Raw genomic sequence first — 13223 nt, 5'->3', positions numbered from 1 at the left:
CTGTTTATTCATAATCCCTCAAGTATCTTCTGTTAATCATTGTGTCATTTCAGCTGCAAAAAAAACCTCTCAATTTGTCTTTGTTTGCTCTGTTTGTCTAGTTGTCTTACTATTTTGTATATTTTTGGTTCTTTGTCTAAACTGTTATCGTTTCTTATTAGTCATTATCTCTCTTTATTTCCCTGTCACATTTGTGTTCATGTTCCTGAAGCTACAGCACAAATGAAAAGACAATTTGCTGACAAAAAAAAAATCCATCTTGAAAACCACATCATGATTAACCCTAAACAGTCTTGAAGAATTTTGTTATTGCAAAAATGTTCCTTTTATTCTTAAAACTTGTATTTATAAGACTTAACAGCTTACAAACAATCTTGTGGCTCTGTTGTGAGGGCTCACTGAAGAATCTGTTGGATCAAACAATAATTGAAAAATTAAATAAAATACAAATAAAAAAGACATGCCACGATGAAAGCTGCACTGACAGACTTTTCCAGCTGGCGACGGTTTGACTCTCTGTCAACACTGCAGCACTGGATCGTTGGGGTTTATATTTGATGGAAATCTTCAGGGGGGGACGACAAGTTTGTTCAACAAAAAAAACTCCTCAAACTCTGCATGAGCATAAATGATATTTGGGCCGTGACATTAACTTAATAGGGAACGGTTCATTTTATAATTTTGGAAGAAAATTACATTTTAGGAGAAAAGCGGAAAAGAAAACAAACATGGAAAACAACATTCCACAGTATCAGGTTTAAATTGACTTTAACCTAATAACGGAATTTCTTCCTGAATAACTTATGAGATACTCGCTATCTGTATATCAGATTCCATGTATAAAAATACTGCTCTGTCTGCTCTGCAGCATCAGAATCTCTTCATCTGTCTGCGCTCTTGTCTTCTCTGCTTCTTCTCATTCACTTCCTCAGGTGCCGACGGGCTTTCTGCCATAAACCAGGGGCCCAGGAAGTTTACCCACAGCAGGTGCATGGCACGCGCCGGAGCCTGACACACACACAGAAGATCAAATTATGAGACATAATATGAGACATATATCACCAAATGGGGCTTACAATATCTTCTACAAAAGCTCTTACCAGCAGCCAAAGATACCAAAAATAAGAGGAGATAACGCTGAGAACTTGAACTATGGCTGTGAGCAGGATGACGTCCTTCAGGTGCCTAAAACAAGAACACAGGGACAATTATTTATCACTGACAAATCTCGTGTTCTGAAATAAACAAACTATGTGCTGTTTAGCAAGAAATTAAACCAGATAAACAAAATGATAGGACTGCTTGTTTACTTGTATTCTACTATATTAAGTCAAATATTTACATTTGATCCTTTTCAGAAAGTCCAAAAGAAAAATATGTTGCCAAAACGTCTTAATATAAATGCACAATTCCTTTGGAAAATAACCTTTTCTACTGTAATCATCTGTTAGTAAACAATATGTGTTCATACAGAAATAAACAACAACAAATATTTAGATTTAATCACAGACAACTCTATGCATGTCTCAGGATCATTGTTCTTCATTATCTTAGCACAGACTGATGTTTGATTGCAGTGCACTGTTGCCTCCAGGTAAAAATATAAATTAAGTAATTTATGTAGTGGAGGAGGGCGAGTTGTACTCCTGGCCATGAGTTAGGTCTGCAAAGCTTCCTGTCCTCAAAACATCCAACCAATCAGGTGGTTAGGAGAGACTGATTGTAGACAGATGAGAGGTATCAATACTATCAACACGGGTATCAAAACCAGGAGAGCAGAGTAACATCTGAAAGCAGCCCTAAAATGACATTTACTGTATGCACACTGACCAGTTTAAATAAAGGCTGATAGATTGTTTTAATAGTGTAAATAGACCTTCAAGCTCACTTACTCTGCCATTCCCTGCTCCATGTTCAAGTCTATTCCTCCGTCCAGGAGACTTCCATCCTCAGCAAACACGGGCTTGGCCATGGCTGACATGGAGCGGTAACTCCCGACATACACCGCTAGTGCGAACATGAGCCACAGCTGGAGGAATACAAAGATTAGGAGCAGTCAGGTTAGTGGTGTAACAACATATTACTACGTAGATACGCATGTAAAGATTTGAGAAAATGAAACAAACACTCACCCATGTCCAAAATGTAGATGAACTGTAGAAAACCAAAAGATTTACAGCAGCATAAATGGCCTGTGGAATAGCGTTTTATTACTAAAGTGGAATGCTGTGACGGTACAACAGAGCTGCAATGAGAAGTCCAGTGATTCATTAATTGGCAAGAGAAAACTCATTTTCAACAAGGCTCCAGCTTCTCAAATATGCAATTTGCTGTTTTACATAATTGACAGGGTTAGGATGTGTATATGGAAACGATGTATATGGGAAAAGGGATTAAACTGGGACCTCTGAGAATTTAATTTATTTTAATTATTTTTAATGAAACAATTATTTCAATTTGTGAAATCACTCAGAAAGCTAAAAAAAAAAACCTTGGTATACTTTGTGTGTCGCAGTCATCATGATCCCTCCAGTTTACACCTCGCTATCCTCGGATAAAAGATATACTCTATATTTCTCACCAAATTCACAAGTGATTGAATCGACAGTAACAACAGTTACCATGAGTTTTATTGACACCTAGAACATCATATCAATACTATCGTTGGGTTTAGTGTTAGCAGTGAAACATACATCTGGCTGCATGGATGATCGACAGCTTGCTGAAAAGGAAGTTTGAAAAAGTGTACAAAACCATGATCCAAGTGGAATAAAGTTCACACAGGAAATAAATCATTAAACTGATGTTTATATCACATATCATTCAAGGACTGCAAGGTCAGTCTTATCAGTTACAGAACACGATAATGTCCTTACGTTAGCTCCGAGGATGACTCGTGTGTAAAACTTCAGCGTTGCCTCATTCTCCTCGTAGATCTGCTTCTTTCCCTTTGTGCCAACCTTACCTTTGGGCTGCAGGGCAAAACAAATAAAGAACAGTTTCAGCAATATCAGACGGTTTCTCAACAATATCAACCAATCAAAGCTTTCTCAGTCAGTTTAGTAAAGTGTAAAAGAACTCTGCCGAAATGCCTTTTTGTGTGATAGTTGGTGAGACGTCTAATTTATTAAAAATCTAACTGTAACTCCATGTAAACAGAAATCAGAGTTGTAAAATAACGGCACATCACAAAATGAATCAAAACTTTAGGATTACTTTATCTACTTCCAGACATAAGGTTGCAATAAATACGACACCAGCTTGATCATTTTCACGATTCAAACTCTCTTGTTATAACGCTGGAAAGTTTGATAAGAGCGACTGTTTTTCAAAATGTAAATGGACACACAGATACATCCTCTAAAGCCGTTTCCTCAAAAAGAAGAAGTAGAATGTGTATTTCAATACATGTAAGTCTTCCAAAGCAAATAAATTAACTCAACATCTCTAATGTTTAACAACTTTTTACTGTAGATTTTAGTCACCAGTGTTTCCCCTACCATTATTTATTTTTATATATATATATATATATATATATTCTTTTTTAAAGATTTATTTTTGGCCTTTATTGTAGAGATAGGATAGTGGATAGAGTCGGAAATCAGGGAAAGAAGTCATTTAAGGATACCTTTCCGATAGAAAAGGACAGCTGTCATTAAAAGTATCACATGAACACCAAGATTCCTTCAAGTGTTCGTGTTGTCATGTCGGCATGTTGGCGTGTCCCCCCCCCCCCCCCCCCCAACGCTGTAAACCTAGGGGAAACACTGGTCACATTTATACTATGCTGATTTTACAGGGTTGTGTTTTTTTGTACAAGTTGGTATCCCCTTAAACTACATACATGTGTTTTGACGTGTGCTTTTAATCTATTTCTTCATTTATTTACAAGTTGTATTGTGTTTGTTTATTTGTGTCTTCTGTAAAGCACATTGAGTTTACATAAAAACCCACTTTTTTAACAAAAAGCCTTCTGCTTTTAGCTTCATTAGTTGCTTAATTAAATTAGTTTTATTTCTATTTAAATTTGTTGTTGTTTTATTTCTATTTTGTTGTTTTATTTCTATTTAAATTTGTTTTCTATTTTATTTTCTTTCCTGGAGCACTTTAAGATTTTTTTGCAAAAATGTAAAGTGCGTTACAAATTAAATGCATTATTATTATTATTATTAAATGTGTATGAAATGTGATAAACAACGAATATTGCATTGCATTTAAAAACTGTATTTAGTGATAATGAAGGGTTAATGTTGAATGAACAAAACCTTAGAAGTAAGGATTTTCAACATCTGCATGAACACATATCTGAATAGATGCACACCTTATACCCAGAAAGCAATAAGTCAGTTTTAGATTACTGTATGTCACTTTCTTTTAAATGATCAAAACTGAGATTTAACTTCATGACAACAGTGGAGGATAAAACACAGGATAATTACATTTAGTCGTCTTTATTATTTCCAAAACAGACGCTAGTTTGCTTCTTCTACAACTACTTTCACTGCACTTTAGTCGCTTTGCTCTCCAGCATCACTTAGAATGAAGTTGTATTTAATAAATAGACAGATGTGAATAAGTAAACATGTGTTTCTGTCTCTCACCGCCATCGGCTCTCTGTTGATCTCTTTCTCTGCGTCTTCTTTGACATCGACCTGTAAACCCGACGCTGTCTTTCTCCGTTTTATTAAGTTACTGCATTCAAAAAAACAAACTCAAAAGTCTCCCTGCGCTGTAATTTCTTGTAACACATCAGCATTTGGCATTTCTTGGGGTCAACATTTCCGGCGCTTAAAGTCGACGTCATCAACTCGTCGTCTTCTTGTGGTAGCTGAAGCGGCGATCACTGGTGACGAGGAGCCACCTTCTGGCCATTTCCAAAAAAAGGTAAAATGAATACAGTTACAGCAGGAAAAATGTGATGTATAGCGGAACACTCAAGTGATGTCTTTACAATAAGACTTTTCTATCATAGAATAATTGTTTGTGACCAAAACTCAACTAAGATAAAACATGTGAGAAATAAACCTGCAGTGGGGTTTAAAGGTTTAAAAGAACTAGTTTAAAATCACAGCTGACAGTTCATGTTCCTCAAGTAGACTTTAAATAACACTTAAAATAAATAATAACACTTGAAAACATTTTAAAACACAGTCCCCTTTACTATAGCCTGGTGTTGCTGCAAGTTTTGAGAAATAAAGGCATTTCTTAATTAGAGGCCCCAGTTCATTTATTTTGACTATCGTTGAAATAGTTTGCAGATCACAAATAAGTAGAAAAAAGTGCAGCAGGTTGGCATGGGTAGGCCGTCTTACAAAAGCAAGAAGTTTCTAATTTGTTTGTATTTTTTTAATGCGATCCCAATTTTGTACATTTTTTTTACAATCCTATCATAGTCTTTCCCATCTTTGCTAGGCACCAGCTTGGTTTGAAAATAATTAAAGGCCCATCTCTAATTTAATTTTGTCACTTAAGTAAATACATTTTTGCCTTATATGCATCATACTTAATTCATCATTATTTTCAGTTAAATTACTTTTACTAAATTTTATGCTATTTATCCTACTACCAAGTTGTATTACAGTCTGCTGATGCTTTTAAAAGGGCTTTTTAACAAAGCCTTCTGCTTGTGCTTTTAGTTTCGTTAGTTGCTTAGTTGATTAAATTTGTTTTTATTTCTATTTTTTTCTTCCTGTGGCACTTTGAGATTTTTTTGCAAAAATGTAAAGTGCGTTACAAATTAAATGTATTATTATTATTATTATTATTAATAATAATAATAATAATAATAATAATAATGTTATTTGTATTATTATTATGTGTTGCATTATTATTATCATTATTATTATTATTATTATTAATAATGTTATGTGTATTATTATTATGTGTATTATTATTATTATCATTATTATTATTATTATGTGTATTATGTGTATTACGTGTATTTAACAAGGTCAGCAAGCCCCATTAAGGGCACTTTCTTAGGATTTATCAAGAGCTTAGGAGAGAGAACTACAATTCATTACTTTCGCGATTCGTTTTTCTTTTAGCCTTATAGGCCACCGTAGTCCAAACAGCGCAGCCTATGCTTTCCATATATAATACTAAGGTTGTTGTTTTCTCAGTGAAACTCTTGTCGTCTTGGGGTTAGCAAGCTCCGGTTTGCTTCATAGCGTATCAAATGATAGTACAGTTAGTTAGTTTACCTCATTCTTCTGACAATTAATGCTAAAAAAAAAAAAAAATGGATTACTTGCTCGGAGTGAAAGTAGGCTCTCTGTTTGGTTTGTTGTTTTTGACTCTCCTTTTTGGATTTATCCCAGCTCGAGTCCTGTGGTTCAGAGACACAAACGCGACAGGTAGGTATCATTTGTGTAATTTAAGAGTCTAACATCAAGATTATAAATAAAACACTAATATGACTGTTACAGCCTCCTCTTAGGGGACAGTAGTCGTGGACAGCAGGAGGTAAACAATGAGGGTTATAGACAATAAATCTGACTTTTTACTTTGATTAGAGTTATGTTTTCTTTTGGAAACAGCTGCCGATCTAAAACAGGAAATGCACTGATGATAATATTGTTTTCATTTCTGTTCTTCTATGTATTTACGTCCGCATTTAATAAGCCTAACCTCAAATTTCCGGAGTTTTGAATGAAGTTTGGTATAGGGGACCCTCCTAACATGAAAGGTAGACGATGCGCCTGACTGTCTGATCACATGTTTTAATTCTAGATAGTCTTATCAACGCTATTAGCTGTTGCTGACAGGCTACTAGTGATAACTGATGGAGTGCTTTATTATATGGTAATAATAATAATAATATTAATGGTTGGTCCCAATCATTCACAGTCAATAACCATGATGATGCATAATTATAAGCACGTTTTATTTTCACATGGCCTGTCTCTGTTTATTCATCCCTGCACCAATACATGGCTTCTCTAATTTAAGTGAACTTAATTGGGCTAAAAAATAAATAAATAGAAGTATTAATTACCCCCTCTTTCAAGCCTTAGCTGAAGTCAGCTGAAAGGGATGAAGCCTGAGGCCCAAAAGCCCTCTCAGCAATGTGGTCACTTTTGCTTTCATGCATGATAAAAATGAGTCTGTTTAGTGAAGTTTGGCCTTCTTAAATGGAAGTGAAACAAGTGTAATTTCTCCTCCCTACATTCGTATGTGTTCCGCTGAGTTTTGACTTTTGTTTCTTCTTTCACAACCGAGATGTGTCACATGCCCTTGAAAGAAAAAATATTCCACCTTTTGGAGGGAGTGGCAGTGATACATTAAGTCATTTGATTCACCCAGTTGATGAGAAGTTAAAAGTCTTCATGAATGATCGGAAAAGATGCATTCTTTACTTTGCAGTTCAGGGAGTTATTTTGTGTTACAATGGTACCATTGTGTAAAACATAATGGATGCTTTTTTAAAACAACATTCTTTTCATTTGCAGAAATCCAACGGACAGTCCTGAGTCTGATTAGCTGTTTTGCTGGTGGTGTTTTCCTGGCAGCATGTCTGCTGGACATCATTCCCACTTATCTGTCCGACATCAGCGTCGAGCTGGAGGCTCGGAGTGTGGAGGTACGTCCAGGAACGGGCCTCACATATATCACACATTTACACTGAAACTAACAGTGATTTTTTTTAAATGTATCCATCAACATTTTTCAAATGATCTATCAGCCCTTTGGAATAAAGTGACAGCAGTAGTGAAAAATGCCCAGTCCAAAGTGAAAATTGTCAAAAAAACCCATAAAAAAGTAGTAAATGAAACCTTTTTCAGCCGTATTTATTATGTAAGATAGTGAAGGACAATACGTGTCTAAATGCTTTGAATAATGTGAGAACAAGTGATAGACATTTGTTATAAGATCTTTGTAATGACTTTATCCTTCTAGAGTAAATCTGCTCTTCCAGTTACTTTTGTTTTAAAATAAACAGTCTGACCTTGATGTAGAGGGGTCCTCATAGACATCATTTACTGTTGTCTGTCTAAAGTTTGATTTTATTAGACCAAGCCTGAAAACATATTAATCTTTTCTGTGGTGGTCACAAACAGACCAACTTCCCCCTTCCAGAGTTTATCATGGCATCTGGCTTCTTCGCTGTCCTCATCCTGGAGAGGATAGTCCTAAACTGTGGGGGGGTGAGAGGAGCTCAGGAGGAGAGGGCGCCTCTGATACAGGACCACAGGAACGGTCATGGACACGGGCACAACCCTGTAGCGGACCCTGATGTGGAGGGCAGCAGCCAACACGTCCACGTTGACTTCAACGCTCACTCCCCTTTTCGTTCCTTCATGCTCTTCTTCTCCCTCTCTATCCACTCGATATTTGAGGGCCTAGCTATTGGTCTGCAGAGCACAGACTCAAAGGTAAGAAGACAGAGAGTACAGTAGTTTTATTTCCACTCAGTGTAATTCACCAGAACACATAATGTGTATCCTTGAGGTCTAACAAACACTTTATCATTAAAGTGGAAGTGTTTCATTAAAACACTTCCACTTTTTGGAACTTGCTCTTTCACACATTGTGTGCAGAGAGCCTGTCTGTGTGAGACGGCAATAAATACAATAAATGGAAATACTCAATTTTGTTAATTTGAGGCATAAAGCATGCAGCAATAGCTGGATGATTTCTTTGTAATGGTGACTGTTTTTGTGTTGATACCAAGAAAACGTGTCCAAGGATGTTTCTGTAATACAAATGCAAGAATAGAAAATTAATACAGGCAACTGAGGCTAGCAGGAAATGGTATAAAACAACACATTTCCATGCTATGCGAACAGTCACCAACAAGCCCAATCACTTACAGTAAACAGCTTGAATAACTACTTGCTGCACTCACACATAAGCCCATTCATAAGCCTGTACGGATTTCCAACCAGGGGAGGTTAAACTTTGTTTAAAGTCCATGTAAATGGGTTAGGAAGTTGTTATTCTCATGTGCAGCTTCTGCATATAGAACTAACACAATGCATGATTTTATCCTCTTCCTTTTCTCCCACACAGACTTAATTATATCACCCTCCTGTCACAGGTTCATCACACTTAATAACATGTGATACACTTTGTTTAAACGTCAGAGCACAGTACTCCTATTCCAGCCTTTGAGTGTAAAGCCATTCAGTTATAAACTTTATCATGTGACTAGTTAATTCCCTGCACTTGGTCTTTCCTTCAATCCTTTTTGTCAATATCCTTTGTTGCAACGGTGTGCATGATCAATGACAATATAAGTTGTAATGAAAATGACCTGGTGTTGTGCTGTATGGTGCTATGGTTGTAGTTCACAAAACTGAAGTGTAGGAAGCTTATGAGGTTAAAAGCCAGCTATTAGCTTAATCCACATAAGACATCCTCGTGAGGATGTCTCATGAGACATAAGGCATCAGCATCCTATCAGTGTGCCTTCAGGACTCTTCAGCTATACAAAACCAGTTGTTGTGTTTTATTTTATTTTGCTGGGAATGTACTCCACTACTTAAAGAAATAGATTTCAGAGAGTGATGATACAATGATTGACCTATTAAGACAAAACCTCATTTGAGATCTCATTTTCAAAGGAGACATAAATTCTGAAGTATATACTTCTCAAAAGGGACACATTTTTACACTGGACACCTAGTGTGCAATATAGGACAGGTTTTGTGAAGCAAAGGGATTTCTTCTGTATGGATAGTGATTTCTAATTGTCTCCTCTTTTACATAAAAAAAAAAAACGACAATAATGCAATACATTACTTCAGCCCAACATTTAAGGCGATAAAAAACATTTAATTAAAACGGTTGCTTTATTTATTTTTTTAGAAATATTGCGATGCTACACGAAGCCAAAGAATACCAATATCTGATAGAACAAAGGAAAACATAATACAATTTATACTTCAAGTAATGAAACAGACACCAGGTACAACAGCACCAAGGGTTGAGTACTTACTCATAAAAAGTATTACCAAGTGATGCCTACTGTGAAACACAAAGCTACCACTGTATAAATAGCAGAGTGAAAGATTCTGTTAATAAATGTTTCTTTCTTGCACTACATTTGCATAAACTCTTCAATTACTTGTGCAGATGTTTTTCTAATTGCCCATTATATCAAGAACTAACCATTAAATGTCTGCGTTTTCTCCAGGTTTTAGAGCTCTGTGTCGCTATACTTATCCACAAGAGCATCATCGTGTTCAGCCTATCTGTGAAGCTGGTCCAGAGCGCCGTCAGTCCGTTATGGGTGGCTGCTTACATCGGAGTGTTCGCCATGATGTCACCCATAGGCATCGCCATCGGCATCTCTGTAATGGAGGCGGGGCTAGCAGCTGGAGCACTCATCCAGGCCATCCTCGAGGGGCTCGCTGCAGGGACATTTGTTTACATCACGTTTATGGAGATCCTCCCACATGAGCTCAACTCCCCTGGGAGACAGATTATCAAGGTGCTCTTCATCCTGCTGGGCTTCAGCGTCATGGCAACTTTGACGTTTTTGGGCTGAGACTGAGACCAGGTGGCAAATCAGCTGGCGCCCGTGTCAGGATGTGACCTGGGCGCTTTGTGCAATCTACTGCAGCAAAGAAGTAGAGTTACTTTTGCACTGTTACATCCAGCTCTGGAGTCTTTAATCGTAAAGGCAGCATGACAACAGATGGTGGTTTTATCACTTTTAAGATACTTTAAAAACATTTGTTAAAAGAGGATTCCCTAATATCATGTATTGGGTTGAAAGGAAAGAGGAAACACGTAAAGCTAAGGCAAGTTTGTTGAACCACTTCGAGAAGCACAGGGAAAAGATCACTGTGTCTACTCATTTACCACTATCCGTGTTTTCAAACATGCTTCTGACCTGCAAACAAAAGCACAATCTAACCTTTATCCAGGAAACCTCTGGATACAAAGGGCAGAGTTGTACGCATATGATACCTTATAATTAATTCAATCACACTAGTATACAGGCACCACCAGATTTTTAAGGTTTACATTTAATTGTAATGAATCCAAACAAGAAGCTTCCGCACTTTGGTTTTAGTGTTTTACTTGGTACGCCCTTCACTACAGACACAGCTTGACGGTTGGCCTTAGTGAATTGTTATTTTTAATGCCGTTTCTACTGACACAAGTTGATTTGCTTAATACTGACAGTTTAGCTCAATTCTTTTAGTTGTAGGTTTCACTATTGTAACACTTTTACGCCTCATCTTTACTAACTGAATGATTGATCAACATTTCAGGCAGTCCAGATCACTAGTTTGTACATGTAAACTGATTCCCTGGTGCCTTAGAAAGTTGAATGCCAAAATAAGAGAGAAAATGTTTGATTCATTTTTATTCTGTTTGCACTTTTATAATAAAGCTTCAGTGGTTATTACCACAGATGAGAAAGAATGACATGTATTTGGCTGTATTTAAAACTGCTCATCCCTGTTATTTACATTCTATTGACCTTTGCCTGTGTTCAGCCTTTTCTGTTTGCCACAATGTTCACTCCAACGCTCATTCTTTTACCAGCATCAAGATATCAAAGCAAGCAGGACAACACATTGGGTGCTTTACTGCAAATGTTCTTGGTTTAAGGGCAAATACGGTACTTTTAATGGCCCATACTTATAATTTGATAATAATAATAATGTATGCTTTTTATATACTAAGTATTAAAGCAGTGTGAAAATACATTTCAAAAGTATGCACAGAGTTAAAAAAGGTCCAGTTTGTCTGTGCTTTCAGCCTGCTTACACTCAATTCAACTATTATGCTAATTCCATCACATGCAGATTATTAACTGTGCTCAGTCACATTTCCTGTTTTAGTCCCTCATGTGAGGGTCTGATGGTTTCATCAACAGAACAAATAGCAGAAGTTGGAGGTTATGGATTATTTGTCTCACAAAAAACATGCATATGTCAGCAAAAACATTTTTTTGGGTAATACCAGTTTAAATGGGCATGCACATACCAACAAATGTCTTGTGCAATGTTAGCTAGCTAACTGCTATGTTAGATAGGCTATTAAATGGTGTAATGACATTACTTGATGTATTACTGAATAAGTTATCAGATGTGTTTTGTAACATAAAATTTGGCCTGATGTCCCACTGGTTTCGATCCCCAGCTCCTGCAGCTACATGTCTGATGAGTCCACTGCTTCTTTGTGTGGTATGTGAATGTGTACAAATGGGATTAGTTATTTCTGATGGTCAATTTACATAGAAACCTCTGCCATCAGTGTGTGAATGGGTGCGAATAAGTAGTTGCGACCTGCGGTTTAAAAGCACTTTGAGTAGTCAGAAGACTAGAAAAGCTATACAAGCTCAAATCAATTTACCATTTACCATTTACCAGACGACAAAACAATGAATTAGGCCCCCTGGATCCCAGATCTAATCGCATACTTTCCCTCAGGCATTGTTTTATGGTCGATGTCTCTGCTTATAGAATAATTTAAGCATTTCCCCCCACCACAAATCATAAAACAGTGAAGAGTCAATTTTATGCATTTTAAAGATCAACTTTCGAGAAATCTCCACTACAAATAAAACAGCTTTTGTCAATAAGTCTAGAAAAATGGCTAAGGCGCTTGTTGCTCCAAGGATGGCTATGATTTGATTAAACAAAAGGAATGTGTTATTGATGGTAACCTTTAATTGGCAACAGAAATCTGTGTGATGTATCAAAGTTTTAAATGTTGGCAACATCCTTCAGACAAAGGCTGAAATTGAAAATTGCTTGTAAATAGGGTATTTGAAAAGAGTTCATGCAGGCTTATTGTACATGGCTCTTATCCATGCAAACAAGGCTAATATTTAGGTCACCAATTTGAGCAATATCCCTGTTTTACCCAATAAGGAAAAACATTTTTTTTAATTCAGGCAAAATACAAAGGAGTACTTATCGCCAGAGTGTCTAGATTTATCTGATTCCAGATTTATAGAACTGCCAAGCACCAGACTGACGACATGTGATTTATTAAATGTAGTAGGTCTATTATGGACAATGGATGGTAAGATAGCCTGATTATTCATCAGAATCATCTCATAATATGAACTTATTATAGTTTTTTTTAACAGAATAGGGGGAATTATGCTTTGATCTTGGAGATGTACAAGAGAATGTCGTCGGCATGAAGAGAAAAGTGATATTTATACAAACGCATGTAAAAAAAAGATATTCAAGGTCATTGTCTGAGGCTAATGGCTAATAATTTAACGTTAACTTAAAATAGAAGCCTTTAAT

General features: G+C 36.5%; 2 protein-coding genes across 2 annotated transcripts; one reads left to right on the top strand and one right to left on the bottom strand.

Moving 5' to 3' along the window:
* Positions 1–301: 301 nt before the first annotated feature.
* On the bottom strand, positions 302–4801 carry tmem208 (transmembrane protein 208). The gene is made up of 6 exons (XM_020637683.3): positions 4602–4801; positions 2877–2972; positions 2133–2192; positions 1893–2029; positions 1101–1185; positions 302–1008 (listed from the first exon to the last, which is right to left on the bottom strand). Exons 1-6 carry the CDS (start codon positions 4605–4607, stop codon positions 871–873), a joined length of 522 nt encoding a protein of 173 aa, XP_020493339.1. The 5' UTR covers positions 4608–4801; the 3' UTR covers positions 302–870.
* Positions 4802–6065: 1264 nt separating this feature from the next.
* On the top strand, positions 6066–12088 carry slc39a1 (solute carrier family 39 member 1). The gene is made up of 4 exons (XM_020637678.3): positions 6066–6356; positions 7452–7582; positions 8061–8375; positions 10139–12088. Exons 1-4 carry the CDS (start codon positions 6242–6244, stop codon positions 10490–10492), a joined length of 915 nt encoding a protein of 304 aa, XP_020493334.2. The 5' UTR covers positions 6066–6241; the 3' UTR covers positions 10493–12088.
* The last annotated feature ends 1135 nt before the right edge of the window (positions 12089–13223 follow it).

Source organism: Labrus bergylta, chromosome 3 (assembly GCF_963930695.1).
Source record: "Labrus bergylta chromosome 3, fLabBer1.1, whole genome shotgun sequence".
NCBI lineage: Eukaryota > Metazoa > Chordata > Actinopteri > Labriformes > Labridae > Labrus > Labrus bergylta.
This window is presented reverse-complemented; position numbering and strand designations above follow the sequence as displayed.

Excerpts from the sequence above, each read along its gene's own strand:
- tmem208 (XM_020637683.3), bottom strand. Across the intron at positions 2,193-2,876 it reads GAGTCATCCTCGGAGCTAAC|GCCATTTATGCTGCTGTAAA; the intron begins GTAAGGACATTA and ends GCTATTCCACAG. Across the intron at positions 2,030-2,132 it reads CATCTACATTTTGGACATGG|CTGTGGCTCATGTTCGCACT; the intron begins GTGAGTGTTTGT and ends GTATTCCTCCAG.
- slc39a1 (XM_020637678.3), top strand. The coding sequence starts at position 6,242 with ATGGATTACTTGCTCGGAGTGAAAGTAGGCTCTCTGTTTGGTTTGTTG. Across the intron at positions 6,357-7,451 it reads CAGAGACACAAACGCGACAG|AAATCCAACGGACAGTCCTG; the intron begins GTAGGTATCATT and ends TTTCATTTGCAG. Across the intron at positions 7,583-8,060 it reads TGGAGGCTCGGAGTGTGGAG|ACCAACTTCCCCCTTCCAGA; the intron begins GTACGTCCAGGA and ends GGTCACAAACAG.